The sequence below is a fragment of the Lutra lutra genome, chromosome X (genome assembly GCF_902655055.1).
Source record: "Lutra lutra chromosome X, mLutLut1.2, whole genome shotgun sequence".
Lineage (NCBI taxonomy): Eukaryota > Metazoa > Chordata > Mammalia > Carnivora > Mustelidae > Lutra > Lutra lutra.
This window is the reverse complement of record NC_062296.1, coordinates 66,412,970-66,432,825: the sequence shown is the minus strand read 5'-3', so window position 1 is coordinate 66,432,825 and position 19,856 is coordinate 66,412,970. Positions and strand designations below refer to the sequence as shown.

The 19,856-nt window shown below is 40.4% G+C and overlaps 2 protein-coding genes across 2 annotated transcripts in view; both read left to right on the top strand.

Annotated features, from left to right (window-relative positions):
* Window positions 1–7,917, top strand: part of LANCL3 (LanC like family member 3) — a 105,619-nt gene extending 97,702 nt beyond the window's left edge. The window contains exon 5 of the mRNA XM_047716937.1: window positions 4,200–7,917. Coding sequence (XP_047572893.1) covers window positions 4,200–4,359 — 160 coding nt within the window. The 3' untranslated portion in view covers window positions 4,360–7,917. The remainder of the gene's footprint in view (window positions 1–4,199) is intronic.
* Window positions 7,918–14,703: 6,786 nt separating this feature from the next.
* The window catches only part of XK (X-linked Kx blood group antigen, Kell and VPS13A binding protein), a 44,564-nt gene continuing 39,411 nt past the window's right edge, over window positions 14,704–19,856 (top strand). Inside the window, exon 1 of the mRNA XM_047716396.1 lies at window positions 14,704–15,260. Within this exon, the coding sequence (XP_047572352.1) occupies window positions 15,016–15,260 (245 nt within the window). The 5' untranslated portion in view covers window positions 14,704–15,015. The remainder of the gene's footprint in view (window positions 15,261–19,856) is intronic.

Sequence of the window (19,856 nt, the reverse complement as noted above, 5' to 3'; positions counted from 1 at the left end):
AAGAATGCTTCCATGTTTCACCATGACCTTTGAAATTTGCTTCTTAGGATGTATATCATGTCAGATTATGACACTCCTCTGTTTAGGAAAATCCAGTGGCTTCCCATATGACTCAGAGTAAAAGCCGAAGTCTGTCCTCTGAACAAAAGGCGCTACAGGATCTTGCCTCCCATTGCTTCTGTGATGTCATCGTCTACTTTTTTCCACCTAGTTCTTTCTACCACAGTGGCTTCCTGTTGGTTCTTTTAAGGTGCCAAGTGCAACCTACCTCACAGTCTTTGAAGTTTTGGTTCCCCCACCTGTAATGCTCCCTTTCCTAGGCACCTGAATTCATTCAGACCTTCACTCTAAAGTCATTTTCTCACAAAGGTTTTCCCAAGCCAACTTAGCTAATATTCAATGTGTATATATGTATATATATATATATATATACACATATATATATGCGCACACACACACACACATATACACACACACACGTATACATATATTTTTTCCAGGTGAAATATATATATATTTTATATATGTATAAATATATATATATATATATATATATATATATATATATATATGAAATACCCTTTATGACATTTGCCAGTAGGAACTGAAGGAAAAATACTAACATATGTCAGGCCTCCATTTGGAGCTTCATTGTTCAGGAATTCCTTTAACATATTTTCATTCATGGCTCCCTTATCCGTTTGGTTGCAGCCTGACCCTTTATTTCCCAAATGTAGAAAAAGAAAGTCCTTTTGAATTCTGTCTAGACTAATGCAGTATCACCTTTGGGACTGGTTTCCTCAGAGATTGTCAGGCCCTAGAAAGCCTAGTAAAAAAGGACCAAAACAACCCCTCTATTTTTCTGGCAGACCCATCCTAGCTTACAGAGTTTTAGTTATGAGGTTCTGGGGCCCAGGGCCCTTCAGACAGGTTCCATTTCTCACTTCCAGGTAGAGCCCGAAAATGTGCAGGTCATATCTGAATATTTGCGGGACATTGCATTTAATTGCTTTAGTGTACTGAAATTTCCATTTTATTGTAATTCAAAGTTAAATATTCTATGGCCCAAACTGGGGAAACTTCCCATATTTTGGCAGTTCCTAAAACACTAATGTCAGACAATATGTGCCTTCCTGTAATAAACATTACTTGGTCACCGGTTGAAATTTATAGTTGCAGAAAAATAGTTGATAATGGTTTCAGTTTCTTCCATCATATTTAATTATTTAGGGTTTCTGCCTCTTCTTGAATTAATTTTTGTAGTGAATATATTTCTATAAAAGCTTTTAGTTCATATGGATTTTCAAATGTTTGATGTAAAACCTTAACAGTGTAGTTTCATGGTATTTTAAATTTCCCATGCCTGTGATTATGTACCTTTTTGCATTCCTAATGGTTTTCCTTTTTGGTCAGACACCAGCATTTTGTCTATGTCACTCATCCTTTCAAGGAACTGGCTTTTGGTTTTGTTTATTGATTCTTTTTGTGCTTCATTTGCTTCTTAATTCATAGAAACTTTCTGCCTTTATTTTTTCTAGTGTTTCTTTCCTTTTGTATTTTCTACTGTTAAAAAAATGCTTCATTAGAATACCTTACATCTTTCTGATAATAACAATAATGAAATTCTCAGATGAATGAATTTTCCAGAGTTCAATTCTTTTTTTTTTTTTAAAGATTTTATTTATTTATTTGAGAGAGAGAGACAGTGAGAGAGAGCATGAGCGAGGAGAAGGTCAGAGAGAGAAGCAGACTCCCTGTGGAGCTGGAAGCCCGATGCGGGACTCGATCCCGGGACTCCAGGATCATGACCTGAGCCGAAGGCAGTCGTCCAACCAACTGAGCCACCCAGGCGTCCCCAGAGTTCAATTCTTATCTAATCAATAGGTTTTGATATGTAATGTTCTCAGTGTCTATAGTTCTTTTTGGTTCTAGAATTACCATTCTGACTTCTATTTTGACAGCATTTTTTAGAAAAATGAATTTGCTAGCTTGAATTTTGCATCACTGGGTAGATTTGGGGAACAATCCTTTTCATCTTGTTTATCTTTTTTTAATTCAAATTCCGTTAGTCATTTTCACTTGAATGGGATAACACACTATACCCGTCAGAACACAATGAAACTGCTATTCCCATATATTGCTGCTCTATTTACTCTTATAAAATGCTATATATCATTTAGAAATTATTTTGAAAAGTGCAAAAAATGTTTATCATACGACTTTCAAGTAAAATGTAGGATACTAAATATTATACCTATAATTTCAATAATGTGCTAAATAAATCAAAGCTTAGGGGGGGAAAAAGGGTCAGGAGGAGAAAGAGCAAAATTAACTATGGGTTTCTTTTCAGGTACGGTGGAATGGTTGTCTCTGTTTTACAAACATTCCACTATGTTTATGTGAAAAACGATATTTACCATATATCAGATGCTTGCCATATGCTCAGAGCCTAATATATGGTATCTTTAATCTTTACAGGTCATCTTACACAACTCTGCAACTTCACCATTTTAAAGTCAGATTAAGAAATTTGCCAAAGTTCATATAACATGAAATTATCAGAGTTGGGGATCTCAGCTCCAAAGCCCTTCCTCTTTCTGCTCTACCAGGGCTTCGTAATCTGGGGCTTGTGAATTTACTTGAGAAGAGCATTATATTTCAAACTGAAAAGGAGCATTACCTTCAATTCTGGACGTGGGTAATAGGCCACAGGACAATTAGCGCTAGCCGTGACTCTCACCAGTAGAAGTCACAGCTATTCTCATGCCGTATTGCTCTTGTTGCAGATATTATGAAATATATTTGACTCTCGTAACTACTAAAAATGTCAGCAGTTATTAGACTCACTGCTAGATCTTGTGCTTTAATGTGTTAATGAAGAATCCATATATTATTATTTCACAAATTTGGTTTTACAACTTTTGCTAACTGTGCCTCGATAGAACTAATTTCCTTGGGAATCCTGTGTGTTTTATTTTCTGTATTTGAAGACTTTTTTTCTGGGAGGAGTACAGACTGTGAAATGATCCATGGCACCGGAAAGCTTATGGCTCCTCGAAGCTATACTTTGAAGTTTCATGGCATAATGACAAATTTCGAATTAACTCTCAAGAGACATCATCATTCTACTGTTGAAAATTTTAAGCTCCATTTAAAAAGTGTTGCATATTCAGGAAAACAGTTGATAGAAAAATTGTACCAAACGGAATTGCAATATGTTTCCTGCTGACTTATTTTAAGCTGCTGTTGATAAATCCAAGAGCCCTAAAAAGATCAAATAAGTAATTACTCTTCATGGGACCCCCCCCACCACACACATACACTCACACACATACACACACACACACACACACACACACACACACACACATTCACACAGTAGCAATAATCTAAATTTATGGCAGTATCAGCTCTCAGGCCTTACCCATCTGTGAGTTCCTCTGAATTGGGTGATCGCATTATTAACAGAAACCAACAAAGCAGGTCGGAAAAGACAGAACACAGGTCACAACACTTTCAAAGCTCTAAAGTACTATAAATGTTACTCATTGTAAAGAATTTGAATAGGATTTGTGGCAAATATAGGTAGAAGAAAAAGGATCTTTCATTGAGAATCTGGAGGCTAATGATTTGTTTTTAAGGCAGATGTCCTAAAAATAATCTATCTTGTAGCTTAGTTTGCTATTTGATGTCATGATTATAAAATGTTGCTCGCCTTTTCCCATTCATCTTATTCCTTTGTTTGCCCAAAGCACAGATTGTATAAAATCTTGCCCATTTATTTTCAGTCTCTGCTCTCTGTCACATATAAATGAAACCTAGCTCAGAAATGATATGACTGCAGAAACACAGCATATTTACTCTTTTAAAGGAACAGTCATACATCAGTTTGCTTCTATTCCAAGTAAATAAAAATATGGTTATTTATCTGTCTCTTTTACTTTTAATTATCGAATGGCAGAAGGAATGAAGTCCACAGAAAATACCAAACTGCTTTGCTTTGCAAACTCTGACAGTAGTTGAATTTGCTTGTCAACACAATTTGTTGTGAAACACACACAATTATATAACAGATCTTCTTCTCTCTTTTTTTTTTTTAAACAGAGAAAAAGTCTTTCTTAAAATATTAAGCAACTCAAGGCCAATAATCTGGAAACCCTCGTGTTAAAACTGTTCATATGTTCTTCTTCTTCTCATAGGTTTGCTGAGTTTTTATTTACGGAGGAATTCAAGGCCGGCTCTCGTGTTCTTGAAAGTATATACAGCTTGTATGAGGGATTCTCCGGGACAGTGTGCTTTCTGATCGATCTGCTGCAGCCCAATCAGGCTGAGTTCCCTCTCTTCAGCGTCTTTGTCTAGAAGGCTCCATCTCCTACTGTGGCCCTGCAGAAGGTCCCTGAGATTTCCCGAGCCTACCCGAGGCAGTTTCCACATAAGCCACATTGAATGGTATCACAACCATGAGCCTTAACATTGCCGCCAGAAAGGAAGGAAGGGAGGGAGAAGGCAGGTGAAGGCAACATGATACCAGACGGAAGGAAGAACAGTTTGAGAACCTGCAGAATTAAGACCCCACAGCTCTTCTAAACACCGTAGAGACTTAAAGTTTCAGGGAATAGTTGTGAAACCAGAGATCAAAGGAAAAAAGGAAAGAGAAGTCATCCATTTTTCAGTTATGGCATAGAAAACAAAGCTGAAATGTGGACTATGTCAATAAGATGCCAGTACTTTTGCGATCGGAAAGAGAATTTGGCCATTCTCTTTAGGGGTGCCCTCCACCCCTAAATTCAGAAATAAACACAATAAAAAAAAACCAAAGTAATTGCCCAGCTGAAAATTGCTAGGAAAGATAAAATGTCAGATTGCTGAAGGACAAAAAAAAAAAAAGGAAACTCTTGGTTGTCCTAGGCCTTTACTTATTCAAATTCATGTTTTTACTGAATGGAGAAATTTGCAGATGAATCTCTATCTTTAATCATTTCTCTGGGCCCTTTAAAGGAAACATATCATAACCTTCTTTTATTTTTGAAGATTTCGTTTTTAAGTAATCGCTATGCCCAGTGTGGGGCTCAAACTCACAAAACTCAGTTTAAGTCCTGAAATTTGAAGGTTCTTTAGGGCCTAACATCTCTTTTCCTCATTCCTTTTTCTTTCCTAAAGCTCAATTAGAATAGTAAAATTCATAGACTAGCAAATACTGTAGCAAGTGTTGCAGTCAAGTATTTTTCTCAATTTGAAATGTGAGCTGTGTCTTCTCTATTGTTAATTCGTATTAAAATGCTTATGTAATCCCTATGAAGCTATTAGCTGAACTGTAAAATACACTTGTGGTAAAAATCGCTCATCTCAAAGATCAGGGTGGCCACTACAAAGTTATGTCGTTTCTGCCTTTCATGGAATACTAGGGCTCCTGGGACAGGCAGACCCTGGCTGAGAATGAGACCTAGTGATGGTGAAAAGAACATTGCTAAAGTTCATGCTGTTAGATTAAGAGATGAGTGAACTCGTTGGCTGATCGCCTTAGTCCTCAAGACACGGGCTCCACTAGAAACTGTCTACAATCCCCACTGAGCCAAGCTGTCATATTAAATTCTACCCTGCTATAGACATGTAGAAATTGTAAAACTACTTCAGGTAAATAGGGGTTTGCAGAATACGGTAGGAACACCTGTCAGGTCAACGTGAGCTTACCCAGTTCCTAGAATTTGGTTACTGGCGATTTCATATATCGGAGTAAAGAGGGACTTGTGTGCCATACAAGATTTAAGAATTATTGAAATAGTCATCAAATATTTGCATATATGTGATAGATGTAAAAAAATATATATGTGTATTCTACATCTATCTCCATGTAAACCCAAACACTTATTAAGTTCAGTAATTCCTAACTTCTTGCTTTATAGATAAACTGGGAGGAGTTGGGAATACTCTGTTGCCTAAAATATGTGTGTGTGTGTGTTGACATGTATGTGTGTGCCATGTGCTGTGTGTGTGTGTGTGTGTGCATTTGTGCACACTTATTTTCCTGGGAAGAGGTTCTCTAGCATTTAAGATTCTCAAAGAATCTGTTGGCGCTCATCAGAACAAGTGAGGACAAAATGGTTTTGAAAAACATGCACCTTTTTCATTTATTGTTTCATTTTCATATCCTCAGATATAAATAGATGAAATTGGCTTCACTTGTTCATTTTGAAAATACTCAGGCTGGAGCAACACCACATAAATAACAGCTTCAGATGACTCTCAAAGCTGGGTTCTAGAAATTCTTTCATGAATAGTCGAGGCCCTCTCAGAAAGCCTTAAGGCAAAATGCCTTCTATGGAGTAGTCTCCTTTTGAAATGATAGTGGTACCTGTTTTTCAACATCTGGTTTCAATGCATTCCCTTTAAAGGCTGAAAGTAATAAGCATCCAATATACCGGGCTTTGTGCAATACATGTTTTTTTCATCATCCGCCAACCCTTCAAGATGATTTAGGTAGTTGATCCAGTCTCACAGCTGGGACGGGGCAGAATGAAAATTCAAATCCGGGGTTTCCCTTCACGAATATGTTTATTCAGTCTTTTAGACTAGAATTTGGGGATACAGCAGTGAACCAAAGTCCCTCCTGGAAGGTACCTTCCATTTCTGTTTGCTGATCCTTTCACCATTCATTTTGACACCTGAAATCTAAAGCCCTAAGAAGGGATAATGTAGTTTGACATATGAGTTTCATTTCTAGGAACTTCAGGACAACTGGACACATTCATGCTCGCCCACCCTCTTAAGGTCTAGCAGGGTAACCATGACATTGTGCTGACCCTTCCGAAAAGGCAACCCTTTTGTGTGTCAAATCCAAGCAAAGGCCATGTTTGAGTGTGTCTTTATGAGTTGACACCTGGGTAAATGAGAAACAAGGGTAAGCTTGTTTAGCACTTAAACAGGCTGAAAGTTTTCATTTTCCTGAAAGAGTTGAATTGTAGCTTTTGGGAGACCTTCTATCTTGTATTCCCAAGAAGAGGGAAAAGACCCTTAAGTGTTGCAGTAGAAAGCATGGCATGTCACTTCTTATTTCCTTAACCAACTTGTTCCCTTCTAAGCAGTTACTTCCTTTTCGGCATACGTGCTTAGGCAGGTTGCCTCGTGAAGGCTGCAGGGACATTTTCACCACCCCTAGTGTAATTTTAATATTAGTTACTATATGTGGCATGAGTAGTTATAAACCCCGAAGGTAACAGTGGAAAGACGTGAAGATAGACTGAAAGCATCTCTCCACAGTGGGGAGACTGGAATATACTTTAAGAATGGGAAGTTTGGGAGAATATTACAACTCTGTGAATTTGTTTCATTAACACAATTATGGACCTTCTCTTCCACACATACTCCCAAATATCATATATTTTGCCCAATCGCATTTCGGCCATCAGTTTTTACTTTTTTGCTCCATTTGTAACCTAATAACTGAGGTTCAACAACCAGGTTTTTCAGCATAGATACCCCCTGTGAGTCTTCAGGCAACTGACGACACTATTAGGATAATAGTATTTACTTTCTGGTCATTTGAGAACCAGTCATTTTGTTGGGCTATGTTAAATAGCAACTCTTTCATGGCACTATATAATTAACTTCCTTTGACGCACTAAGATTTTAATCAAGGTAGTATTCAAATTGCTTCAATTCCTGTAGAGAACAAATGTCAATAATTTCAGTGCAACTGATGCAAGCTTGTGATTTATAACCATGCTGAGGAACATATGAATAAAGGGAAAAAAAAAAAAACATTAGTATTGCAAAGAGCCTTCTCCACCTCACAGGGTTGTCCTGAGGATTGCCAATGATAAAAATGGTTATAAAAGGGTTTTGTAATATGCAGGTCCTTTATGTATTTTAAAGGGAACCTAGGGTTTTTTTTTTTTAAGTTTTTATTTATTTATTTGACAGAGAGAGAAATCACAAGTAGGCAGAGAGTGGAGGGAAGCAGGCTCCCTGCTGAGCAGAGAGCCCAATGCGGGCCTCCATCCCAGGACCCTGGGATCATGACCAGAGCTGAAGGCAGAGGCTTTAACCCACTGAGCCACCCAGGCGCCCGGGAACCTAGATTTTAAGTACCTATGATGTGTGTAAAAAACTGTGCTTGATTTTGACCTCAAATAAGCATTTTAGCCAAATGGAATCTCCATATGTGGATAGGATCACTTGATGGGTAAAAATGAATATATTTTATTCTTTTTTTTTAAAAAAGATTTTATCTATTTATTTATTTGACACAGAGAGAGAGATCACAAGCAGGCAGATAAGAGAGAGGGGGGAAGTAGGCTCTCTGCTGAGCAGAGAGATCATGACCTGAGCCAAAGGCAGAAGCTTAACTCACTCAGCCACCCAGGCGCCCCTGAATGTATTTTACTCTAGAACCAATCCTGACCATAGTATTTGTGCCTCCTGACTCACTGGGGCTTAGTAAATAGGAATAGGCTGGTTTAGCTCAAGCTCCTTTTTTTTTTTTTAAGATTTTATTTATTTATTTGACAGACAGAGATCACAAGTAGGCAGAGAGGCAGGCAGAGAGAGAGAAGGAAGCAGGCTCCCCGCTGAGCAGAGATCCTGATGCAGGGCTCGATCCCAGTACCCTGAGATCATGACCTGAGCCGAAGGCAGAGGCTTTAACCCACTGAGCCACCCAGGCGCCCCTCAAGCTCCTTTTAATGCAAACATTTATTTTGCTTGCTGGAAACAAAGGATTACAGTGCCAGTAATGTGAGAAAAGGAGCTGGCAGGCGAGCTCTGCAGAGCAAAAATGAACTGGAAAATACAGTATTTTTGGTTGAGTTTGTAATTCAGGCCTCAGTGTAATTCAGGCCTCAGAACTATGTGACATATAGCAATAGAAGCATACTCTCAATTACATATGAGGCCTTCTTTGGGGGATCTGGGTTGTTTATTTAACACTGTCCCAAATTAATAGCTAAATGAACGGCCTCAGATTTGCCAAGGCCACGTTAACTTGGCATAAACTTGGCCAGGAAAGCAAATGGAAAGGCAGCCACAGGTAGGTGGGGAAACTGGCTGGTGTTCCAAATGTGGGTTTTATTGCTTCCTGGGACCTCTAATTCCCACCCCCCCACCCCCATCACCAGCCTCCCCTGCCATTCAGCAACTTCATGTCCTCCCTTTGGTCTTTAAATAGTACATTCTGATGTTTATTTTTTCCTGTGTGTGCTTAATCATATGACCTCCTTTTGCCTGGGAGGGCAGGATTTCTCCTTATCTCTTCCATCCAGGTCGGTTTGTAGCTAAAAGCTCCAGGCTCCATGAGGCTGGACTCCCCTCTGGACAGAAGGGCTGACCTCAAGGTCAGCCGAAGCAGGAGTTGGACCCATTGTGCAGTGGGGTCGCAGGTCCAGGACAGCTCACCCTGAGCACAGCTGTGCAGGAGGATAGAATGGCGGCTGCATTTGTCCTGCTTCTCCTCCATAAAGAAACCTCCTCATTGTATTTGTAATGTTGTGGGAAAATGCCAGAGTTGATGCTACATTAAGTATCTGGGCCTCCTGCATTACCATAAATCTACTGGGCGGTGGGGGCGGGGTGCCCTCTCTCCCTCTTTCTTTAATTGGAAGTGCTAATGAATTGAGGCCTGATGGATGATGCCTCTGGGGTAAAAAAACGTTTTAAAAAATTCCCTTCAAATATTGAACCTTGTCATTTCCACCTAGACTCTTCCACAAATGGCAAAGTCCCTGACCTGATCTGCAGAAATGCCTGCATCTTTGTTTGCCTCAGGTACCTGTTACTTCCATCTCTGAACTGAATCTGAAAAATCATTGAAAAGGAAAACCAAATCATATTTCTGTTCTTTGGAGCAGTTTATTGGTGAGTCATAGGTGAAAGGAGCAGGCTAGCTTTCCTTTTCTTGCCTTTCTCCTCCCGGTGCAGTATCGAGGAAGAAGGGAGAAAAGATACAGGAGGTGAGGCTTGACTGTGGAGGACCGTGAAAACAGTTTGCAAGCCCTTCCTGTTTGTTTGCTCTTTGGTTTTTCTTAGTCCTGCCCCACCCCGTACGAAATTGCATATGTGTGTGTGTGTGTGTGTGTGTGTGTATGTGTGTGTGTGTGTGAGACAGAGAGAGAGAATGAGAGAGAGAGAGAGATCGAGAGACTGACTTAGGGAGAATCAGTATCACATATGATATAAAACCCAACAGCTCTTAGATATATCTGAATGGTGAATTGGTATATGCTGATTAATGAATGGGTCTTCACTGTGTGTTAACTGCCCTCTAATAATTAGTGCATAATTATGAGGGCCCTAGTTACAGCATTCATTTTCATTAAAACTTCTGCCAGGTTAGAGCCATTAGTGGCCAACTGTAGAAGACAACAGATGTGAGTTTCACAAAGAGCCGAAAGCACGAGTCACATACAATTTAAAATTTTTCTAGTAGCCACATTTAAAAAGGAAAAACAAAAAGATGAAATCAATTTGAATAATGTATCTGATATAGCTCAATGTTTCCTGAATATTCTCATCTCAACATGTAATCAGTACACAATTATTAATGAGCTATTTCACCTTTTTTTTTGGTTGTGAATCTTCAAAATCTGGTGTGTATTTTATACTTACTGCACGTTGCAAATCAGACCAGCCACATTTCAAGGGCTCACGAGCCACATGTGGGCTGGCCACTGTGTTGAACAGCAGAGGGCTGGCATTCACTGCTGCTTCACAGTCCTGATGAGGTTTTCCCACAGCTGATGTATGTTTTTGTTGTTACGAGAGGAAATGGAGACAAACCACTGCATGTTATTTGAGTCCTGCGGTGTTTCCCCAAATTCTGAACGCTAAAACCAAGAGCTGCCCTGGGGAAAAATAGATTCTGTGATTAAATAAGTTAGGCAAGTTCTGATCTTTTGCCCCCTTTTGGAGATTTTTATGGTGTATTAACATATCACAGACTGAGAAAGCCCTTTTGGATAAAGAAACCTGTTTGAAGTTGTTGACTAACATGGTTAGTCTGACATGCTATGTTTATGGTATACTTCCAAAATTTGTCTTTCCTACAGTGGAGTTTTAATACTCCTCCCTACACCCCGGCCCATTAAAGATATCAGAATGATGGTTCTGTCCCAGAATATTAATCCCTATTAATTATCTTGTCCTCAGAGACCTGAGATCATTCTTTACTACACTTTTGGGGACACGAATTCTGAAAATCCTGCAAGTGTCTCTACATGAGAAAAGCTTTTGTGTCTTCTCCTCCTTCTCCACTTTTCTTGGAGCCTATCTCCACTTATTCTTTGTATTCAGAATCACTTGAGAACCAAGATACATTTCCTTGTTCTAGAACCCCGTAGTAAACTGAAACCAGCAGATGGCTTTAATGTCTTGCACATGGATGTAGATCTTCAGAAAGGACCCAAATACACACCTTCCTCTCATGCTTTCAGAAATTATGAGCACTCTAGAAAGATGAGGAGAGAAACATCTGAATGTGTATAATACAACCTTTTTTTAAGTAGAGTAATACCGTCCTGCTGTTGCTTTCTATCTTGTGTGTGGTGTTGATTTACATGCTTTAATGTGTACTGTTTTTGCAAAGTGTGTAAACTTAACAGCTGTCAATCTTCAGCAAATGATCTTTTTGCCTTTGTTTTAGTGGGACCTCTGATGCCGCCCCCCGTAAGTTTTGCTTTGTTATCTGTGCTTAAATGGCAATTACCAGTTATCAACTTCTGTTGCTGAATTTGGTCCAAGTTGACTGCAGTAACTCTTAATAATGTGTATGTATTCAAATAAGATTGATCTTAATGATCAGTTTTGTCTCTGTTTTTTAGGACTTTAGTGTTTCAGTATTAGAAATGTCTTCTGAAAACTAACAGCAGAATCCCTTTGCTCTTGAAAATGCAAAGTATACCATCGGTTTTATATAGACTCTCCAGGAGTAGGAGTGGAACATTTGAAATGCAAGAGTTTGGTTTTAGAATCTGTCTGATCATGAAGGGCAGCCCCTTCTCTAAAAAAGAAACAGCTTTCCCAACTTTGAACATCTGGGGGAGCTCTACTTGGAAAGGCAGGCTGAGTTTTAATCTCATGGATTTAATGGCGCTAAATTAACAAACATTTTTAAAATGGATTTTGTAGAATCCAATTATTAAGGAAACACTTTGCAAAGCCATATAATGGGGAATAGTCAAGCACCACATGTTAGTTTTGGAATGTGTGTTTACCAAGTGAATAGGATTTACTTCGCCAAAAAGAGTTTTTGCACAATTCACAATACTTACAGAAATATGATTGTATCAATGGAGAAAAAATCTCACTCTCCTAATGATACATTTCACATTCTCTAGTAAACTAGTGCAATTCTTTATTATTTTAGGGGATACAAAAGAACAATCTGTCAATAGAATATAACTGCTTATTCCTAATTGTATCTAGGAATGAATACATACTATTATTTAAAGTAGTCTTAAATTTTGAAGAACTGATCAATAAATTAATATTATTAATAAAATTGTACTCTTTGCAATACACTTGCCTCAGCACAAATGCAGATTTAACATAAAATTATAAAAAAACACACCAAATAATAGAGATTAGTTGTTATTACTTTAAACTTCTAATTTCCATTAACATTAAGTCCAACACCAGTTATCTCTTGCGTATAACTAAAATTTTGAAAGTCTTGCACACAAAATGAGAGGCTTCTTCAAAAATGTCTTTTTGCCAAAAACAGGTTCTACGACCTCTTGCTAATCATATTTCTTTAGGGGTACTTTGAGGCGCGTTCAAAGACGTATTGTTAGCAGTTAGGTCTAAATTTAGAGCAGAACATTCTGCCAGATATTTTACTATATCACAAAATGTTGTAGTACTGCATTTTATAATGAAACCAAATTCTCAAGTATTCTGGTATGTTACATATTATTATACCAAAAAACCACTTTCTATAAGTCTATTATTATGTACATAATATTTTAAAAAATGGGTATTTCAGTCCTAGAAAGAAAGTATAATGTAATACGTGACATTAAATTGATCTTTAGTCAAAGTTCGCTTAGGTATTACAGGGAAAGAGCAATCATAGACTTGAATGTATACATTATTCTCAAGGACAAAATGGTAAATGATAATACATAAAGACACCGTCATTGGGGCAAGTTAGCTGGTGTGCACACTGAGAAGGATCAACTTGCAAATGCTCCTCAGATTTTAGCTTTTGCTATTGGTTGTTCCTGGAGGGGAAGTGCTACAGTCGGTTGATCTTGCCTCCCCTTCGTGTGGGGGGGGGTTTCTCACCGCCTTAGCGTGGTATAATGAAATCTCTTTAGAAGCAAGATTGAACCAGAAGCTTAGAGACGCACCTTACTGTTTTAAAAACTGCTGTTACAATGTTCTAAGCACTGTGATCTTTCCAAATGTGTTTTCTGTATTTTGTACTGTAGAAAATAAATTCACCATAAACTGGGCTCTGTAGTGTTTAAAGCAATGTTATTTATTGGCTTATAATTCCCCATATTTATGTACAGTCTACTTAATCATATGGAACCTGTGATAATCCTTTGCCTTAAATTAAAATCCAATGCTAAATATTGAGTGCACTCTAATTAATCATTCTAAGCTACAAATTAATTTGTCCTTTAAAGCTTAATACGGTGTCAAATAAATATTACCCAAATATTCTGTGGAGTGTTGCTGCCTATTCTGTGTTTGTGACAGTGTGTGTATCTTGATCCAGGACATGGTGGCCTGCTGGGTTCTATAAATAGATATTAGTAATCCTTTCAGAGAATGGGCCTGCTACCTCTCAGCTGTCGGCTGTATCCTCCCCTCAACCCTTGTAAATAGATTTTCCCATGCCACACAAGATTGAAGAAAAACAGCCCTTCGTGTTCTCTCCCTCTACAATTTTTGTCTTGATTTCTTCTGAATCTTCATATTCTATTTGTGTCGACATCATTTTTCCTAAATAGAAAAATGACAGATATGCCTTATGATTGATGGACTGCCCTAATTTCAGCAGGGAAAGGGACCTTGTAATTATTAAGGTCTAATCCCTTATGGAACAGGTTAGGACCAGAGTTTTAGGGAGATTTAGTGACTTGCTCAAACTCTGAGGGACAGGGGGGTGGGCTGAGCCCATCCTGATGTTCACAAGGTTGTCACAAGCTCAGTGAGTGAAAAGGAGTTAGTCCTGGGGCTGGCACACACTAGCAAGCAGAGGTATGCCTTGGGCTAGAAAACCGTTTCCTTATTAGGTCCTGGACTTCCCTCTGCGAGTTAGTCACAGTTACAGAGGAATAGATTGTGTAGGCAGTTTTTCTGGGAGAGCAGGCGTTGGCTCCTAAGGATTGTCCCTGATGCTCTTCAACCACAGCAAACAGCGTTTTAGACCACTATATCTGGAAGACTGAAGGGCATGCTTATGGGACCCACTGAAACGGTAAATCCTGGCTACAGGACTTTACACTTGTACTTTGAAAAGCATCTGTGTGGTCTGGGTATTTTTAAATGACCGGAAACGCTGGTTCTTTGAGGAATTAGGCGTTCCCTAGGCCCACAAAATAGAGACTGGGATGAAAAGGCGTCCAGACCCGGATTCTGGGCCCCATTGGTCACAGTTTTTCAAAAGGATGTGAACGGGAGCGCGGCCCAAGGGCTCTAGGACCCAGAGGCTGAGCGCGGGGCCAGAAGGGCCCGCCGCAGCCGTTGGGGTTGCGGCGCGAGCAGTCGCAGGACGCAGGTTCGCGGCCCGCCTGAGGACTGTCGCCGCAGAGACGCAGCGGGCAGTGTGGCGCGCGGGCGGCGCACGGTGCGCGTGGGCGTGTCTCGACGGGGCCGCGCTCCCCGCCCCACCCCAGCCCGGCCGGTCGCCCCCAGGCCCCGCTCCAGCGCCCCGGCCTCTGGGCCGGCCCGGTGCCCTCGGCGGGCAGCGCAGGGCGCGGGAGCAGTCGGGGCCCGGCATGCCGGGAGCCCCCCGCAAGGGCAGCCGCCGCCGCTACCCCGTCTGCCGCCGGTGCGCGCCGCTGACGCGCGGAGATGAAATTCCCGGGCTCCGTGCTGGCGTCCGTGTTCCTGTTCGTGGCCGAGACGACGGCGGCGCTGTACCTGAGCAGCACCTACCGCTCGGGCGGGGACGGCATGTGGCAGGCGCTGACGCTGCTTTTCTCGCTGCTGCCCTGCGCGCTCGTGCAGCTCACGCTCCTTTTCGTGCACCGCGACTTCAGCCGCGACCGGCCGCTCGTGCTGCTGCTGCACCTGCTGCAACTCGGGCCGCTCTTCAGGTGCGTGCGGGCCCCCGGGTCCCCTCCCCGCTGCCCTAGCCGAGAGGGCGGCCTTCCGGGAGGGGCGGGTGGCTGGACTGGGTGCCGGGCCCAGGCCGGCCCAGCCCTGCTCCTCGGGCCCCACCGTTCCAGTCACGCGAATGCGACAGAATCCGGGGAGAGTGGGAATAAAGCTGGGGCGGACCGCCTTCTTCTGAGGTTCTCGCGTATGAAATTGCCAATATTCAACTGAACTTGACCAACAGAAACGGTAGTTGCATATAGTTCGACCTCGTAAAATACAAGACTTCTCTGGGGTCGGGTGGGCTCTGGCAGGATTGGCTTGTGTCGTGACAAACCCTTGAGAAGTGTGTGGGCTAAATCGCCTTTAGAGCAAAAGCGTGTGCAGATTCTTTAATTTATCAAACACGTGGAGTTCCCTGTGTGCCAGGCACTGTTCTGAGCGCTCTACAAATACTAATTTATTTAATTCTTACGCAGAGCTCTAGAAATCCACGCATCATTCTCTTGGTGTGGAAACAGGGTTGTGGAAATGCCTTCCGGCCCTGCCTAACTTAACAAACACAGTCGTTGAAGCTGGAACACAGTGTGCCTTGAAGACACAAACTTGCCTGCGTTAAGAAAAAAACCATTAGTGGCATTTCTGGAAATTAATTTCTATTAACACAAAGCAAGTAGAATGCATGGTAGTGAAGTAGAGTAGCTTAAGGACCATGAAGAGAGTTTAAAATGTGTTGACACCTTTCAACCCTGCAAGGAAAAGCAAAACAAAGGATTCTTATCTGTATTAGAAAGCAAATTATAATACAGAATTTACTTTTTTTAATATTTTATTTATTTATTTGACAGAGATCACAAGTAGGCAGAGAGAGGGGGAACAGCTCCCTGCTAAGCAGAGAGCCCGATGCGGGGCTTGATCCCAGGACTCTGAGATCATGACCTGAGGCGAAGGCAGAGGCTTTAACCCACTGACCCACTCAGGCACCCCTGTAATACAGAATTTAGACACAGGCGAGAGATGAATTGGAAGAGAGAGAAAGGCTAGAGCTCTTCTGCGGGAAGATTCAGGTAGCCAGGAATCTTTCCCTACCGGTCATCTAGTCACGAATCTTTCCCTACCAGGCAGTATCTCCCCTGCCCCAACACACACAGAGGCAAAAAGAAGTCCAGTAGCAAGATAGATTTGAGAGAGGCCTATTATAAAACTTTGCACTTCACATTAAATACAGCTGTCCCCGGCTGATGCTCAGAATACCGCCCTGCAGCTCACACACAGGACAAACTGGGTGAGCAAGTCTCCCACCCTCCAGAAGCCACAGAATCCTAGAAAGGAACAGAAACAGGTACACTAGCGGAACTAAAGCATTGCTCTGACATCTGAGAGTAAGGGAAGAGTTAGGAGGGAAAAAAAGGACAGAGCTAGAGCGAAAGAAAGAGGAATTTTCAAAGTCGAGCAACTTGGAGCTATTTAGTGAGGAGTCAGTCCTCTCTGGCCAGGTGGGCGACAGCATCCTGATTGTAATAACCCCAGCTCAGTAAAATCAACGGGATCTGACTTTGGGCAAGGCACTCATCCTTTATTATACTCATCTGTGAAAAGAAAACTCATTGCTCGCGATGTTTAAATGAAGTGACAGATCAAGGGAAACTGATAATTCTCAGCTTGTGCTACATGGTTTGGTAGGTGCTAAGATCCCTCAGGATGCTGAATCCTCACCATGAAGTAGATGTCACTGTTCCCATTTTATAGATGAGGAATAGGACGCCTCAGACCATGTTCACAAAGCTTCTTAGAAATTGAGTTTGGTTAAAAAAAAAAAGAAAAGAAATTGGGTTTGGTTAATTATGTTCCCCCACACTATGAAAGAAAGCAAAAGAATGTGGAGTACATTTTACCAGTAGTCCCATCCTAAATTAAAACAGTTTGGTCATCTTGGCAAAATCTAAACAAATTACCTAAAGAGCTATCCAGGCGAGTGATCTCTATCATTACTGCCTTTCAAAATCTTTCTAAATTCTAATAGTGACCCAAGACAAAGCTAGTGACGTGATACGTATAAAAATAGGATAGCACATGTGAACCTGAGCTCAAGGAAATATACCAAGTTGTAGAGAGTGGTAATTTCTGGATGACGGAGTTATGGGCACTTTTAATTATCTCCTGGAAAATACAGAAAAGTATATCATTTTCCCCTTGTTATATACTACTCTACATTTTTCCATTTTTATAGTAAAAATATTTTAACTTTATTTTTAAAAAGGTGGGTACTTTGAAGAGAACTTCTCAAGCTATATAACAAGTTTCAATACCATAAAAAGACCTATTTCCAGAAAATTCTGAGTGGTTCATTGTCTTCTTGGGGGAAAAACAAGATAAGACAGAAAAAATAAAGCACCGAACCACCCTCTTCTGTCAATAAGGACTCTCTCATTCTAATGGAGCTGATTTATTTCAAGGAGATATTGGGCCCATCATCTTAGAGCTGAGGTACACAAAACATGGGTCCAAACCTCTTAGCTTCCAGATTAAGAGAAAAGTGATTTGCTGTTGCGTATTCTCAAGACTTAATGTCTTTTTTAAAAATTTTATTTGACAGAGAGATCACAAGTAGGCGGGGGGGGGGGGGGCGGGAGGTAGGCTCCCTGCCAAGCAGAGAGCCCAGCCCGATGTGGGGCTCCATCCCAGGACCCTGTGATCATGACCTGAGCCAAAGGCAGAGGCTTTAACCCACTGAGCCACCCAGGCGCCCCAGGACTTAATATCTTATTCGAAGTTTTTCCTGCTGACAGTTTGATTCTATTTTAACTCCCAAGGCATCAGCTTTACTTGAAGATCAAAATTATTTCCCCCAAAGGAGAGTTATGGTCTGTTTCTTCCCCTTTTTACTGATTTGACTTACTAATAGTTTGAAATTGTCTTTGGAAAATTTATTTTTGGTTGGGTACTAAGTAGCCAAACTCATGTTTTTGAATTCACTCAGTTAAACTGTACTGCATTACACTGTAATAATTATGAGCTAAATACTAAAAACTAGGCCCTACTCCTTCTTTCCCTTAGGAAAGCACTGGGAAAGCACCATATTTCATTTATCAGTCTTATATTTAAAAGTGTAGTTGCAGTTTTTGTAGTTGTTTCCTTATTAAGGCTAGATTTGAATGATGTGATCATTGAATAGTATCTTGAATTTTTTTTTTTATTTTAAGGATGATCTTATTGCGAATGATAATGGATATTCTGGAAAACCAGAGGGGGAAAAACACCTAACAACAGTAAAATCTGTTTCTCATCCTTTTACATATGTTAATTTTTCAAATAAATTGGGAGAAGAAATAAATATAAATGAGTTTCAAGTTCAAGGAATTTCCTTCTCTTTTTATTTACTGGTATAGTGAGGAAAGTCTGGGTTTGTAAAAATGAAAGCTAAGAAATCCTAGTAATTTTTTACAGAACATTGCAACATGATTCATCATAGTATTTCTTTGTATAATAGGCTTTCAAAAGATTTTAAAATAATAATAATAGCTTATATTCGAAGAGCTTTTTTTTTGTTGTTGTTTGTGAAGTGCTTCTACGTACAGTATTTAATTCCATCCACTCTAAAACCCTGAGACTTGTCATTTTCTTTTTTGTTACATTTGAGAAATTGCGACTCTTGGAGATTATGCAAGTGGCTTTTAAAAGGTCAGGTGGTGCTTTCTATTTAACTAGTTTGATTCTTGTGTAGCCTCACTGAGCATGTGGGTCACATGAAGACATGCTTTTGGAAAACGTGTTTTTATTAACTGCTTTAAAGGGTCTCTGGTACCACAGATTATTTGTGGAGACACCGACAAGCATGGTTTCAGCTAAGGGGAAATTTCCTTCCCCTATGATGCTTGAAAATGGGGTGAAGTGAAAAAAAAGTGAATCACCCTGCTGATTATCTATGTTATGGGTTGGCAGACTGTGCCTCACAGACCAGATCCTCACTACCTGTTTTTGTGAATAAAGTTTTATTGGAACACAGCCATGCTCATTCATTTAATGTATTGTATATGGCTGCTTTTGCACTGCAGTGGTAGAGTTGAGTAGTTGGGATACAGACTGTGACCTGCAAAGCCCAAAGTATTTACTCTTTGTAAATTCTTTATAGAAAATGGTTGCCACCCCTCAGTCTACATGATACTGAAAAACAGCCTTGAAAGATTTTGATGAAAATATTTAACTTACAGCTATATTTAGACAATCTCTCAAAAAAAAAAAAAAAGAAAAAAAAAGAAGGGAAAAACCCTGCATTTGGAGTAATTGATTGAGTCTTGCAGAATTCCAAGAAGAATGGTAGTTTGTTTCTTTCTTTTTTTTAAAGATTTTATTTATTTGACAGAGAGAGATCACAAGTGGGCAGAGAGGCAAGCAGAGAGAGAGAGAGAAGGAAGCAGGCTCCCTGTGGAGCAGAGAGCCCGATGTGGGACTCGATCCCAGGACCCTGAGATCATGACCTGAGCTGAAGGCAGAGGCTTAACCCACTGAGCCACCCATGTGCCCCGAATGGTAGTTTGTTTCTTATCAGTTTTCTTTATCAGTAGTGGCAAGTAGGGGAAGTGTTAGGACCATAC